Source organism: Kogia breviceps, chromosome 6, assembly GCF_026419965.1.
Source record: "Kogia breviceps isolate mKogBre1 chromosome 6, mKogBre1 haplotype 1, whole genome shotgun sequence".
Lineage (NCBI taxonomy): Eukaryota > Metazoa > Chordata > Mammalia > Artiodactyla > Physeteridae > Kogia > Kogia breviceps.
The window spans coordinates 37,462,952-37,478,013 of NC_081315.1; the positions used below are offsets into that span (position 1 = coordinate 37,462,952).

The 15,062-nt window shown below is 34.6% G+C and overlaps 1 protein-coding gene across 12 annotated transcripts in view; it reads left to right on the top strand.

Moving 5' to 3' along the window:
• The window catches only part of EPHA5 (EPH receptor A5), a 317,046-nt gene that overhangs the window by 23,599 nt on the left and 278,385 nt on the right, over nt 1–15,062 (top strand). For all 12 annotated transcript variants that reach the window (XR_010841009.1, XR_010841010.1, XM_059066492.2 and 9 more), the window contains exon 2: nt 7,593–7,657. Coding sequence is in view for 10 of the 12 variants with exons in the window: in XM_059066492.2 (XP_058922475.1) it covers nt 7,593–7,657 (65 nt within the window). In the remaining 2 variants the exon portion in view is untranslated. The remainder of the gene's footprint in view (nt 1–7,592; nt 7,658–15,062) is intronic.

Here is a 15,062-nt window from a genome sequence, read left to right on the forward strand (position 1 = left end):
ATACTTAGTGACTGTGCTGCATTACTGCCAAACTGCCTTTTAATAAATTCAGTAATGAAATTAGAAAAGGAAATTCTGAAAATTCACATTTATATATACGCTATGTCTAAACCGGTTTTTATGTTAGTAGCTTAAGTAATGGGGGGAATGGAAGCATTGATAATATCAGTGGCATAAAGCTTTTTCATGCATGCCGTCAAGAATGTTGAGAAATTATTAGAGCATAAATGACTACACTTGTAATAATAGTTACATTGGTTACTAAAAATAATTTACGGATGTTGGGTATTCAGAATACTCTATTTTCTCTAAATAAGATGTCAATTTTTGTTACTTTCATTTCCTTACATAGGAGTAGTATTTTCATTCATAAGGAATGCTTCCAAATGTGTTAACTTCTATTAATGATGATCGTGCTACTGTTGCATTGTGCAAGGAATTGTGGAAGTAGAGATTTTCTAGAAGCATCATAGGTGTATACCAGGGTTTCTGAGATTTGGCACTGGTGAAATTTGAGCCACATAATTCTTTCCTGTGGGGTGGAAGAAGTTTTGCTGTTCACTGAAGGATGTTTACTCAGTTGCATGCCTGGCTTCTTCCCATGAGATGCCAGTAGCAGATACTCCCCTACTTCCCAGTTTTGACGATCAGAAATGTCTCCAGGCATTATTAGATGCCCATGTTGAGAACTACTGGTGTGTGTTGATTCAGCCACACCCTCCTGATCTGTCTACTGACCAAATGATTCATTCATAAGACAAACAGCTATTCAGCTGTTCTGAATGCAGGCTAGGTTCATAGGCATGAGTCAAACATAGTGTTCTTTTAGGGGAACAATACAATTCTATGTATTCCGTGTTTTGGATATAAGAATTGGGTGTTAATAAAATATTCAGTAATACTGCCTTACCCACATTTAAGAAAAGGAGAATCAGAGATGGTTTCCTGGGGAAGACAGTTTCTGAAATATGTTTTGAAGTACAAATGAAGAGTGAGCAGTTCACAAAGGGAGAAGGGTATTTGAGATAGCTAAAGCAGCATGTGTAAGACTTGGAGGCATAAGAAACCTCTCTTACTCTTATCTGTACCTATCTGTATATCTAATTTTATGTAGATCTAATTTTATATAGTTATTTTTCCTGAGGCATCAAATCCCAATTTACTCTGCATTACATGAACAAAATTATAAAGTAGTAATCTGCAGGTAATTACCTAAAACACCTAATTTTTCTCTTTTTTCCCTCAATTTCCAATTCAGTAATGGTATATGTAAATATCTGCTTTGCACTGCGAATGTTATGAAATCATCTTCTAGGAGGAAAGCAATTTTAGGCAGTATGGAAAAGTGACATGCATGTATTTCCTATAAAACTCCTAATCTGTTTACCTGAAGAAAATCTTTTGACAAGATCGTCAAAAGAAAGATGATATGCATTCCGATTGTAGTTATTTCCATGTGTTCAGTAATATGTTCCAATACGGAAAACTCCCAATAAATTGTAAAAATAGTGAAGCTAGTATTTTCGTTTACTTTCACACTTACACATTTTCTAAGCCAAGAAGAGTAAAAAATAGTCATTTTAATTAAAGTTAATTGAAATGAGGGCAATTAAATTTTAGAAAGACATCTGGAATTCTGTTAATAATAATGAATATTTCAAGATGCACATATTATTAAGAAGTCTACAAGGAATGCTGTGTTTCTCATGGCAGGCTAGTTATGAATTCCTAGAATTCCTATGCACATCACTTTGCCACCATAGGATTAAGTTCAATTTGACTGCCATCGTAGCAGAAGGCCTTTATTTTGTTCATTTGCTCTACTTTATCTAGTCCACGCAGATATGCTGCTGCTCAATATCAAAGGTGAGTAAAATGAATCATAAAGATGAATAAACAGAAGGATTTAGGTTCTGCACTCCCCTGATACTTAGTCATGTCTAGACACAGACCTAGTGCCCCAGAAAAACTAAAATGAGGACAAGGACATTTAAGTTTAATGTAGCCTTATTCCCATGGAAACCAGAAGAGCCAACAGTAGTGTAAAAATAAAAGAGTACGGATCTACCTGAAAAATTAAACTTAGTGGACTGACTCGAGGATTTGCAAGGTTAGTGGGCAGTGAAATAGTTTTGGTCTGTTTGGTTTTGGTTTTTGCTGTTTTAAAACAATAGTTTTTGAGTTAGGTCAGTTTCCGTTAAAAAATAATAATTCCACATATCATTTATTGTTTTATTCCCTAAAGCCAACATGGTGTATGTAGGCTAAAGTTGATAAAAACATTCTATAGGCATGCATTTTTATAGTTAAAGAGCTCAGAACTTAATGAGGAAAATAGACAAGTTTATGGGTAGGTTACAGTATTGAGTATATATCTGTGTTTTCTAAGATTTTAAAGTTTTTGATTTATTTTCATATTAATAATTTTAATATAGACTGTTACCTTAGTGTATAAGATATGTATGTTTGCATATGTGATATGAAATAAAATGATGGATATAAGGGTTAAATGCACATAATTTCCATAGCATGCCAAAAATTTCTATTTCAGTTGTGATCCTGATTTCCTTGATCATAATAATTTTAGAGTACATTCTCTTGTAGAAGTTTTACACATTTCTCAGCCTATCTCATGTTAAACCTAGTACCGTAGGCTTACACTTGCAGATCCAACCATCTTTTTAGAATTGCGGGCATTTCAAGATACTGACTCTTGAATGTAGTTTGAGAAAACTTCAGTACCTCTGACGAGGGTTAAACTAGTTGTTTCCCTTTTGGGTCCAAATACCAGGCTCATTCAAGTGGTTCAGCTGCACAGCACGCCAGGTAGATCCATTTGGTTTAGGCATAATATATTTGAAAGATAATGGTCTATGATCTAGGTCTAAAGCATTTTGACAACATAGCACCTTTTATTTTTAACATCTTTATTGGAGAATAATTGCTTTACAATGGTGTGTTAGTTTCTGCTTTATAACAGAGTAAATCAGCTCTATGTATACATATATCCCCATATCCCCTCCCTCTTGCATCTCCCTCCCATGCTCCCTATCTCACCCCTCTAGGTGGACACAAAGCACTGAGCTGATCTCCCTGTGCTATGCGGCTGCTTCTCACTAGCTATTGATTTTACATTTGGTAGCATATATATGTCCATGCCACTCTCTCACTTCATCCCACCTTACCTTCCCCCTCCCTGTGTCCTCAAGTCCATTCTTTACATCTGCATCTTTATTCCTGTCCTGCCCCTAGGTTCTTCACAATCATTTTTTTTTTTTTTTTTTTTTTAGATTCCATATATATGTGTTACAATTGGGTATTTGTTTTTCGCTTTCTGACTTACTTCACTCTGTATGACAGACTCTAGGTCCATGCACCTCACTATAAATAACTCAATTTCATTTCTTTTTATGGCTGAGTAATATTCCATTGTATATATGTGCCACATCTTCTTTGTCCATTCATCTGTCGATGGACACTTAGGTTGCTTCCATATCCTGGCTATTGTAAATAGAGCTGCAATGAACACTGGTACATGACTCTTTTTGAATTATGGTTTTCTCAGGGTATATACCCAGTAGTGGGATTGCTGGGTCATATGGTAGTTGTATTTTTCATTTTTTAAGGAACCTCCATACTGTTCTCCATAGTGGCTGTATCAATTTACACGCCCACCAAGAGTGCAATAGGGTTCCCTTTTCTACACATCCTCTCCAGCATTTATAATTTGTAGATTTTTTGATGATGGCCATGTGATAGGTGTTAGCTCTTCTCTAAATGTTTGACAGAATTCGCCTGTGAATCCATCTGGTCGCAGGCTTTTGTTTGTTGGAAGATTTCTAATCACAGTTTCAATTTCAATGCTTGTGACTGGTCTGTTTATATTTTCTATTTCTTCCTGGTTCAGTCTGGGAAGGTTGTGCTTTTCTAAGAATTTGTCCATTTCTTCCAGGTTTTCCATTTAATTGGCACATAGTTGCTTGTAGTAATCTCTCATGATCCTTTGTGTTTCTGCAGTGTCAGTTGTTACTTCTTTTTCATTTCTAATTCTGTTGATTTGAGTCTTCTTTTTTTTTCTTGATGAGTTGGCTAATGGTTTATCAATTTTGTTTATCTTCTCAAAGAACCAGCTTTTAGTTTTATTGATCTTTGCTATTGTTTCCTCCATTTCTTTTTCATTTTTTTAAATCTATTCTTTATGATTTCTTTCCTTCTGCTAACTTTGGGTTTAGTTTTTTTTTTTTTTTTTTCCTTCTTTCTCTAATTTCTTTAGGTATGAGGTTAGGTTGTTTATTTGAGATTTTTCTTGTTTCTTGAGATAGGATTGTATTGCTGTAAACGTCCCTCTTTCAACTGCTTTTGCTGCATCCCATAGGTTTTGGACCATTTTGTTTTCATTGTCATTTGTTTCTAGGTATATTTTGAGTTCCTCTTTGATTCCTTGAGTGATCTCTTTGTTACTTAGTAGCGTATTGTTTAGCCTCCTTGTGTTTGTATTTTTACACATTTTTTCCTGAAATTGATATCTAGTCTTATAGCATTGTGGTCAGAAAAGATACTTGATATGATTTTAATTTTCTTAAATTTACCAAGCCTAGATTTGTGACCCAAAATATGATCCATCCTGGAGAATGTTCCATGAGCACTTGAGAAGAAAGTGTATTCTTTTGTTTTTGGATGGAATGTCCTATAAATATCAATTAAGTCCATCTTGTTTAATGTATCATTTAAAACTTGTGTTTCCTTATTTATTTTCATTTTGGTTGATCTGTCCATTGGTGAAACTGCAGTGTTAAAGTCCCCTACTATGATTGTGTTACTGTTGATTTCCCCTTTTATGGCTGTTAGCATTTGACTTATGTATTGAGGTGCTCCTCTGTTGGGTGCATAAATATTTACAATTGTTATATTTTCTTCTCGGATTGATCCCTTGATCATTATATAGTGTCCTTTTTTGTCTCTTGTAATTGTATTTATTTAAAAACAATTTTTTAAATTTTTTGGTGGTACGTGGGCCTCTCACTGTTGTGGCCTCTCCTGTTGCGGAGCACAGGCTCCGGACGCACAGGCTCAGGGGCCATGGCTCATGGGCCCAGCCGCTCCACGGAACGTGGGATCCTCCCGGACCGGGGCACGAACCCGTGTCCACTGCATTGGCAGGTGGATTCTCAACTACTGGGCCACCAGGGAAGCCCAATTGTGTTTATTTTAAAGTCTGTTTTGCCTGTTATGAGAATTGCTACTCCAGCTTTCTTTTGATTTCCATTTGCATGGAATACCTTTTTTTATCCCCCCACTTTCAGTCTGTTTGTGTCCCTAGGTCTGAAGTGGGTCTCATGGAGACAGCATATATAGGGGTCATGTTTTTGTATCCATTCAGCCAGTCTGTGTCTTTTGGTTGGAGCATTTAATCCATTTACATTTAAGGTAATTATCGATATGTATGTTCCTATTACCATTTTCTAAATTGTTTTGGGTTTGTTATTGTAGGTCTTTTCCTTGTCTTGTGTTTCCTGTGTAGAGAAGTTCCTTTAGTATTTGCTGTAAAGCTGGTTTGGTGGTGCTGAATTCTCTTACCTTTTGCTTGTCTGTAAAGTTTTTAACTTCTCCGGCAAATCTGAATGATTTCCTTGTTGGATAGAGTAATCTTGGTTGTAGTTTTCTCCCTTTCATCACTTTAAATATGTCCTGTCACTCCCTTCTGGCTTGCAGAGTTTCTTCTGAAAGATCAGTTGTTAACCTTATGGGGATTACCTTGTATTTTATTTCTTGCTTTTCCCTTGCTGCTTTTAACATTTCTTATTTGTATTTAATTTTTGATAGTTTGATTAATATCTGTCTTGGTCTGTTTCTCCTTGGATTTATCCTGTATGGGACTCTCTGCGCTTCCTGGACTTGACTGACTATTTTGTTTCCCATATTAGGGAAGTTTTCAACTATAATCTCTTCAAATATTTTTCAGTCCCTTTCTCTTTCTCTTCTTCTGGGACCTCTTTAGTTTGAATGTTGGTGCATTTAATATTGTCGCTGAGGTCTCTGAGACTGTCCTTAATTATTTCCATTCTTTTTACTTTATTCTGCCCTCTGGTAGTTATTTCCAGTATTTTATCTTCTGGGTCACTTATCTGTTCTTCTGCTTCAGTTATTCTGCCATTGATTCTTTCTAGAGAATTTTAAATTTCATTTATTGTGTTGTTTATCATTATTTGTTTGCTCTTTAGTTCTTCTAGGTCCTTGTTAAACGTTTCTTATATTTTCTCCATTCTATTTCCACGATTTGGATCATCTTTACTATCATTACTCTGAATTCTTTTTCAGGTAGACTGCCTATTTCCTTTTCATTTGTTTGGTCTGGTGGGATTTTACCTTGCTCCTTCATCTGCTGCATATTTCTCTGTCTTATTTTGCTTAACTTACTGTGTTTGGGGTCTCCTTTTCACAGGCTGCAGGTTCTTGTTGCAGGCTGTTGTTTTTGTTGCCTGCCCCCAGTGGGTAAGGTTGGTTCAGTGGGTTGTGTAGGCTTCCTGGTGGAGGGGACTGGTGCCTGTGTTCTGGTGGATGAGGCTGGATTTTGTCTTTCTGGTGGGCAGGACAGCGTCCAATGGTGTGTTTGGGGGTGTCTGTGAACTTAGTGTGATTTTAGGTAGCCTCTCTGCCTAGCACACTTTTAAACTACTTTAATTTCAGAGGGACAGTAGGTGAACCTGTTGAAATATAAACTCCCTGAGTATCTATGTATCTGTGTATGAGTATGTGCACGTTTGTGAGTGTGCAAATGTTGGTGCATGTGCATGTGCATATTCTTCCATTGCTTCCTTTTGCAATGATGATGTTTGGACTTCCATCTTGGGAGTTACAAATATGTTAGGATACCCAGCCCTAATTGAGTTCTGCCTTTCAAAAGGTAGCTAACAGTTTTGTAAAAACCACATTTTGTACTATAGTTATATATAAATAGAAAGTATCTTTGGGAATGCAATGAACACTTAGCTATTGCAACAACCTTAAGAGCTGCTGCATTTCCTAGGCTTGGTTAAGAGTGTATAGATTTATTTCTTAATTAAGTTTGCAATTTGGATTACAGATTTTGGTTAATATCACAAAAAATCTTACAAACTTGGGAATAGTTTACTGTTGTTTAATGTAAATTATTTGTTCATTGCCTTTATAACAGCTTTCCAGAAGAAAATAGAGTATATTTAGCCCCAACTTTACAGCTGCAGCTTAATCCCAAGAGCCAGCATCTTTAAAAAATGGACATGGTCCTCATGGTTTTCTGTGGACCTTTCATTTTTTTCTTTTTCTTATTAATTCTTTTCCTTTATTCCTGTTTGACCAAAAAAAAAAAAAAGCACTTAAGGTAATAACTTGTTTATATACTTTTACTGTTATTTTTCTCCACATAATTATTCAAAATCACTTGTTCTCTTGCATCCTAATAATGTTTTCTTCAAATTATAACTCTTGTATTTGTCATAATGAATGTTCAATCTACTTTCAGTTATGGATGTAATATGTGCTTTTAATAACACTATGAAAATAGTGATATATTTTTGTATATTTGACTCACTTTTGTTTTCTTTCTCTTTTAGTGAATTTGTTGGATTCACGGACTGTCATGGGGGACTTGGGATGGATTGCTTTTCCAAAAAATGGGGTAAGCCTTTATGAAATTTTCCCTACAACTTAAACTACTTGAATAGACATCATCTTAAATATCATATAGTTATAAATTCTCTGGACATATTTGATGTTAAGAAAAGAGGGGTGTGTGTGAAGGGGAGTGAGGAGACTTCAAATTAGCTTTGACTGGGAAAAGCAAGCAAATTGGGAAGAGATTTTAATGACTGAACAACAAATATATTATTTTCCTCTCTGAATATTTCTCCATAAAGAAATGTGAAGTTTCTTCAGCATTCAGGAGAGTTTCAGATTGAAGCAACCAACACATTTTTAGAATTGGTTTATCTTAAAAAAAGAAGAGCTAAGAAAAAAACAAAGATTTGCTGCTAATTTGCCCTTATCTTGTTTATATTGAATAGGAAATAAAAGTTCCTGTGTCAATGACAGTGTTGAATCAAACACTGGAATCAATTTATTGTGTGTTTAATTTACTACATTAGGGAATTAAAATATTATAAGAAATTCCTTTAAATTCCATTGAAATTAAAAATGTCTCAGATTATCAGATTATTCATCATTCAAAGGTTTTATTTTAATTCTTGAATTTTTCTCTATTGAGAACTTTCAGGAAAGATGCTCCATTGGAAGATTTTTATAATCAACCATTGTTTTTTTTAATTAGTAACTTATTTTATGGTGTACTTTAAAAATAACTTCTTTGGGGTGAAAATTAGGTAACCCATTTTTTAACAATATGCCTATTATATATTTATAGTACTAACAATCTTAATACATAGATTATATAAAAAGCATTCCATTGTCTTGTACTTAATTAAAAACACATCCATATTATCAGATGGAAAATGAAAACATAAGTAAAATATTGTGACATAAAATCATTGTATTACATAGAAAACATTAACTGTATTGCATGACTATTATATTGAAAACAATCTAGACTTTGATAGAATATTTTTATTATATAATGACTTTAATATTTAAATATTTTTTAAAATTTTCAAGCTAAAGCTACGCAACATCATTATTGGACCAACTCTGCTCAATAGTCTGTAATAACCTAAATGGGAAAAGAATTTAAAAAAGAATAGTTACATGTATATGTATAACTGAATCACTTTGCTGTACACCTGAAACTAACAAAGCATTGTTAATCAACTATACTACAATATAAAATAAAAATAAAAAATAAAATAAAACACACATGGATTTTTGTAAAAAAAAATAAAATATATAAAGAAGAAAAGTTAAAAAAAATATCGAACCACCTTGTAACAAAAACAATATTTTTAATCATCCATTTAAAGAAAAAGTATTGTTAAATAATTTTAATGCTTAAAACTTTATTATACAGTGTATATATGAAATTAATTAGAAGTTATGCACACTAGTAATATTTCATATGACTTTGAAGGTTAATTTCAATTTAACTAAGTAATTTAATATTATACCAAATCTGGTTATAACAACACAAATAACCAAAACTTAACATTTTTTTCTAATTAATGAGTATACCTGATGTTTTAATTGGTCCTTTACTTAAAACATTCTGTGGAAACAAGACAAGTAGTATTAATTGTTCTAATGCATGATAATTTATATGTTAACATCCTCATCTCAATGTGCTTTCTCTTTTTTCATTAAGTTGGTATTTCTTTTTAGTTGTAAATATTATGTTTACATTTAGAGGTATAATATAAATAAAGTAATACAAATAGATTGTTAAAATATTAAAACATGAAGATAAGCCAAATGAAAAACAAATTGTCTTACTCAGATATAGCCAGTGCCAACATAAAGGTATATATATTCTCTTGATCTGTCTTTTATCTTTCTTATGCTCTTCCTTTCTCCATTCTTTCTTTTCCTTTCTTTTTTTTTTTTTTTTTTTTTGTGGTACGTGGACCTCTCACTGTTGTGGCCTCTCCTGTTGCGGAGCACAGGCTCCAGATGCACAGGCTCAGCAGCCATGGCTCAGGGGCCTAGCCACTCCGCGGCATGTGGGATCTTCCCAGAGCGGGACATGAACCCGTGTCCCCTGCATCGGCAGGCAGACTCTCAACCACTGCGCCACTAGGGAAGCCCCTCCATTCTTTCTTTATCCTTCCCCTCACTCACCACCTCTGAGTTACTGTCTTTCTTTCATCTTTCACCACCCTTATACAGGAAGATGGCTGGCTAACATCCATCTATGAGAACCTGTAAATATATTTTGTACTCTGCATTTTTTCACATATCAAAAAGGATTTATTTCATAAATATCTTAAATTGCCCTTCCTGAGAAGATGGCTGACATATTGGGTTGAAATTAATTTTTTAAAAGTGAGAAAGTATGTCATATTCTCTTTGAATCTCTCTGAGTTTAGTTTTGTGTTCCTCCTATTTCCATTCAGAAGTTATTCAGACAAGGTTTGACAGAGTGTAACTGTGAGGGTAAATCTGATGTTGTAGTTGTTCTTGTAACTAGACATTTTTAGGGAAATTACTCAATTTTGTATGTGATTTCTGCATAAAGCACAATTGACTCCTTTATTAAAACATAATCTTTTTATCAGGAATGGGCTATTTCCAGTCATTCTAACAACTTCATCCTTTCTTTTTCTGTCTATATAATTGTTAGTATAGTGTTAATTTTGTTCAGATTTTTAAATGAGTATTTTTTCAAAACTCTTGTAATTTTTTGAGTGATGTTTCTTTTGACATAGCTAATGCTTGATGTTAATACTGAAGAAAAAGAAGTTAAACTAGAGAAACTTAGTGAATGTACACTTATCCAAGTATGAGGAATGCATGTGGAATTCAGGTGTTATATTGATGTTATTTCACCCGAATGCAAAATGAAGAAACTTTTAAAATTATACTTTAAAGAAAATAAGCATACGGAGTACAAATAGTTCCATTAAAAGATATATATATATATATAGATAGATAGATAGATACTTTTAATATATCGTTATTAGGCTGAGTTATTTAGGATTAGATAAGAAATCTAACTCTAAGTGAAATATAGATCATTGGTGTGATATCAGCAAACATTTTGAATAAGGGCATCTGAAAATTTTCTCTTCCTTGAAAGCCATGAGAAAAGTGGAAAATATTATAAGAATCTACTTTTCAGAACTCTGGAAATTAACCAAAATCTTGGAGCAATCCAGGGAACATTTAGTCAAGAAAAAGGACTAAATCTTGTTAGAACAACAAGTTTGTGGCATTTCAAGGTGCTGTGTCCTTTTCTGCGACTCCAGCTCTTTAAAGTAGCCTTGGACAAAACCAAAACTCTGTGTCAGGGTGAAAAACAGCAGTCTGGCAGGCACTAGAGTAGGCAGAGTCAGGTAAGAGACTCTTCAAAGACTCGATCTCAGAGGATTGTCATTATATATAACCCGATAAGAATGCTCTTGAAAGGCTGTCTTGACTTGTCTGACTTAGAACTCCCCCAGTCTGAAAGCCTTTACTGTATTAAGTAAAGAAGAATATTCGTTTTTTCAGAACATTTCCTGAACCTCAGGCCTTAAGAATGAATGTTTTATTATTTCATTTCTTAGACCGATAAAAATAGTACCCTTAATCTAGGCCTGAGAATTGGGCAAGTAACTTAGGAGAAACCCTATTCATCCCTTGTAGTCAGGCACACATTCCACACACCTCTTAGAAACAATCATTGCACCTGTCATACTTTTTCTTTGCTTTTAAGCTTTTAGATTTCTTATGGCAATCTCATATTTACCACTGTACAGTGTTTCTTAAACTAGGCTCAGTTCCTGACATATAATAGAACTTCAATAAATATTTGTTAGAAAGATAACTGTTTGTTCCTTAATTTATGAAATGGGACATACATTACTGAGATGCAGTTTTGCATGAAGATTAAATAAGTGGGACTGAGAGTAGAACTGGGCACAGTGTTGGCACCCAGTAAACATCCTTTCTTTGATCTTCTGCTGCATTTCTGTTCTCCTCATATTAAAAGATCCATCAGTCAATCATGTTTTTGTGTTTCTTTGTTAGTTTTTTGACTATATCTGTATGAATTCATTGTCAGCATTTAAAGATTGGGAGATTTCATATAAAGTCTGAATTTCCAGCTTCTCTGTTTGGTTGGAAGTTTCAGAAAGCCAGAGCTAGCAGCTTTCTATGACCTCAACAGCCCAAAGCTGAGTAAAGGCTGCAATTGGAAGAGAGTAAGCAAATTCTCCTATTTCACTCAATTTCTACCTGTTGCTCTTCGGTCATTTAAGCTGCTGGTCTGCAATGTTGGCATTATCATGGAGTCATTTTTTTAATACTGCACAAGCATCGGTTTTTTCTTCTGTTTTAGGCGGAACTTTAAAAAACTTCTCTTGGGCTTCCCTGGTGGCGCAGTGGTTGAGAGCCCGCCTGCCGACGCAGGGGACACGGGTTCGTGCCCCGGTCCGGGAAGATCCCATATGCCGCGGAGCCGCTGGGCCCGTGAGCCATGGCCACTGAGCCTGCGCGTCCGGACGCTGCGCTCCGCAAGGGGAGAGGCCAAAAAACTTCTCTTGTGTTACATGCTGAGACTGTTTCTTCCTAGTTTTTGTTTGAGTCTTCACCTCAGTTATGGCACATCATTTGAATTTGGGCTTCAGCACGTGCTTTGTAGCTACAATGTATGAGGTAGACAGTGGGTGTATGTGTGAGTGTCTTCTGCCTCATGGTAATAACTTGAAGCCTCCTTCCTTTTTTTTTTTTTTTTTTCTGTACATATCTAGGAGTACTACGTTACAGCAAAGTTTGCTTTCATGCAAATTTGTTGAATTTGTTCATTCAACAGATATATATTGGACACTTAGTTTGTGGCTTGACCTCTTCTAAGAGCGTGACTTAGGTTGTGCCTAGTTTTGGTAGTTAGTTATAGTAGTGAAGAATAGTCAGTGCCTACTATAACCAGGGTTACGGTAGTGAAGATAGTAAGTGAAGAAAACAAGCAAAAGTCCCTGATACTCCGGAGCTTGGGGCAGCGTTGTTATTTTGAGAATGAGTTATCAGAGTGTTAGAGCAATGTGATAAATGAAATGCATTCTATTATTTTATTTCTATACTTGTATGAAAGTGGCAGAGAGGTGACAGTATTCTCTCAAGGTCATTAAAGTAGCTTGTGACACAACTGGGAGCAACACGTGTATTGCATTTGGCACATGTGCTGTCATATCATTGTTTCTCATTGTCTTGCCATGAAAAAAATACCCTTTCATTTAGTACATAAATTCAGTTAGTACTGACAATGACAAGGTAAAAAGAGATATTTAGTATTTTTTTGTAGATGAAGAAAATGAGGCTCAGTAAGGGTAAGTGATTTTCCCAAGGTTATGCAATTGGTAAGAGACTGAGGCCATTTTAAACTCAGGTCTTCCAGGATACTGATTATTTTAAACCAGAGGTGAACTCCTACAAACAGTTAGGTCTCCAGAGACATAGGTTCTGGATGGTTCTCAGACTTCTAGTTCATGTAAGAGAGGAATTCATGCTGAAGAGAAAATTCACCTCAAAGAAAGTTTTAAATGAGGTGGAGTGGGTCACGTGCTATTAATCGCTAGTTCATAATACATTTTTGGAAAAATGTATAGCACATAGGTGCTCAAATATATAAGTTGCATTTGTGATATTGTGTATATAACAAATATATATATAATTAAATAATTATATAAAAGGTAGATAGATAATGAAAAGGATGAGTTAACCTGACCCCCAGCTATATCTGTAATTCACTCTATTATTTTTGGGACCTGTGTGAATCTCTGCTTTCCTGTCTGTTAAGCAAGGATGGGTGGCTATTATATCATCTATCTTGAAATATTGTTTTAGGATAAAGGATAAAGTAAGATAATGTATTTGAATGCACCACATCATTGCTCAACCACTAAAGAAGTAGAAAAGATGATGGTTGGTTAAAAAGCTACTTTTGTATTGCTGTTTTCAAACATAACCAGAAAGCAACAGTTTGGTGGTTAAAAGCAACAACCACTCAGCTATCTCTTTGGCATTTGACTGTTCAAATGAAGTAAGTAAACTCTGAAGAGTTTTTATGCCTCAACTCCCAAATGTGGGACTCAGTACTCTAATTTCACTTTGAATAAAATTAAAGGGAGGGTTTGTCAATTTTTTTTCTCCCAGAACTTGTCTTTAATTGTAGACAGAAATAAAAACAAATAAGCAAAACACAGACTGAATTCTGGCTTAATTGATGTAAAATGTGCACAGTTACCCTCAATTCTAAATTTTACTGCCTATTTGAGTAAATATTTTTTTTTCCTCCAGAGCACCTTTTGTTAGTATTTTACACTGAGGTTCTCAAACTTCTTCAGCCTCAACCCATTAGGACATAATTCTAACAGTAATAGTAATTCGTAATTGTGAATAAGGAATAATAAAAAGGCATTGAGAATTAATTTATTTCATGGTTGACTCTATTGTCAGCCCTCTTTTTTAATATTTACATAAGATTTTGTCTTAAAATACTTGTTACTTTTTAAACCATTGCCTTATTTTTAAAAGTTAATATACTTAATTTTTTTAGAGAAGTTTTGGGTTTGCATAAAAGTGAGCAGAAGGTATGCAGAGTTCTTATACACAACTTCAATATCCTCCTTACCCTTTTCTCACTATTAGCATGTTGCATTAGTGTGGTACATTTGTTACAATAGACCAGGCAATGTTGATACATTATTATTAGGTAAATTCCAGGTTTATATTAAAGTTCACTCTTTCTCTTGTACATTCTCTGGGTTTTAACAAATACATAATAATATGTGTTTACCATTGCAGTATCATACAGAACATTCCCTGTCCTATCTGTACACACCCTGAAGATGTACTTTGCTTCCTTCTAATTACAGTAACGTTTCACCTTCTGGAACATTTAATGTTGATTAATTTATATAGCCTAATCATTCATGTTAATACCATTGTTTCCTGGAAATTTTGAGCAAGTGTTTTGAAAACATTCTTATAAGAATAAAATGAAAGGCTATAGTGTTTGTTTAGAGCAGATTATGCCCTTAATGTCTTAGAAATTTCACTATTGCTCTTTTTCCATATGTTGTTGTTACAAAAGATCACAAGATAGACCTGCCTTCTTTGCTTTGGTGGAAAGCCTTTTCCCCACTGAATCCTTTGCACTTCCCGTTCACACAGTGGACAAGCCACCACATTACCCTGGCTGTCACCTCTGAATCGTATTGCAAATTCTGCTTTTATTTTTGCTCTCTTTTCCTATTCCATTCAAAGAAGATAAACATTATTTTTGCAGTCTTTTCTTATGCTGATCTTAGGGGGTATTAGGATCATTCAAAATAACTTATTCATTTGAGAGAGATTTCAGAATATTGACTTAAATCATATTTGTACTAAAATGGAGACAGAGTAACCTGCTCTCTGCCTAGGGGAGAAAGCACAAGCAATAG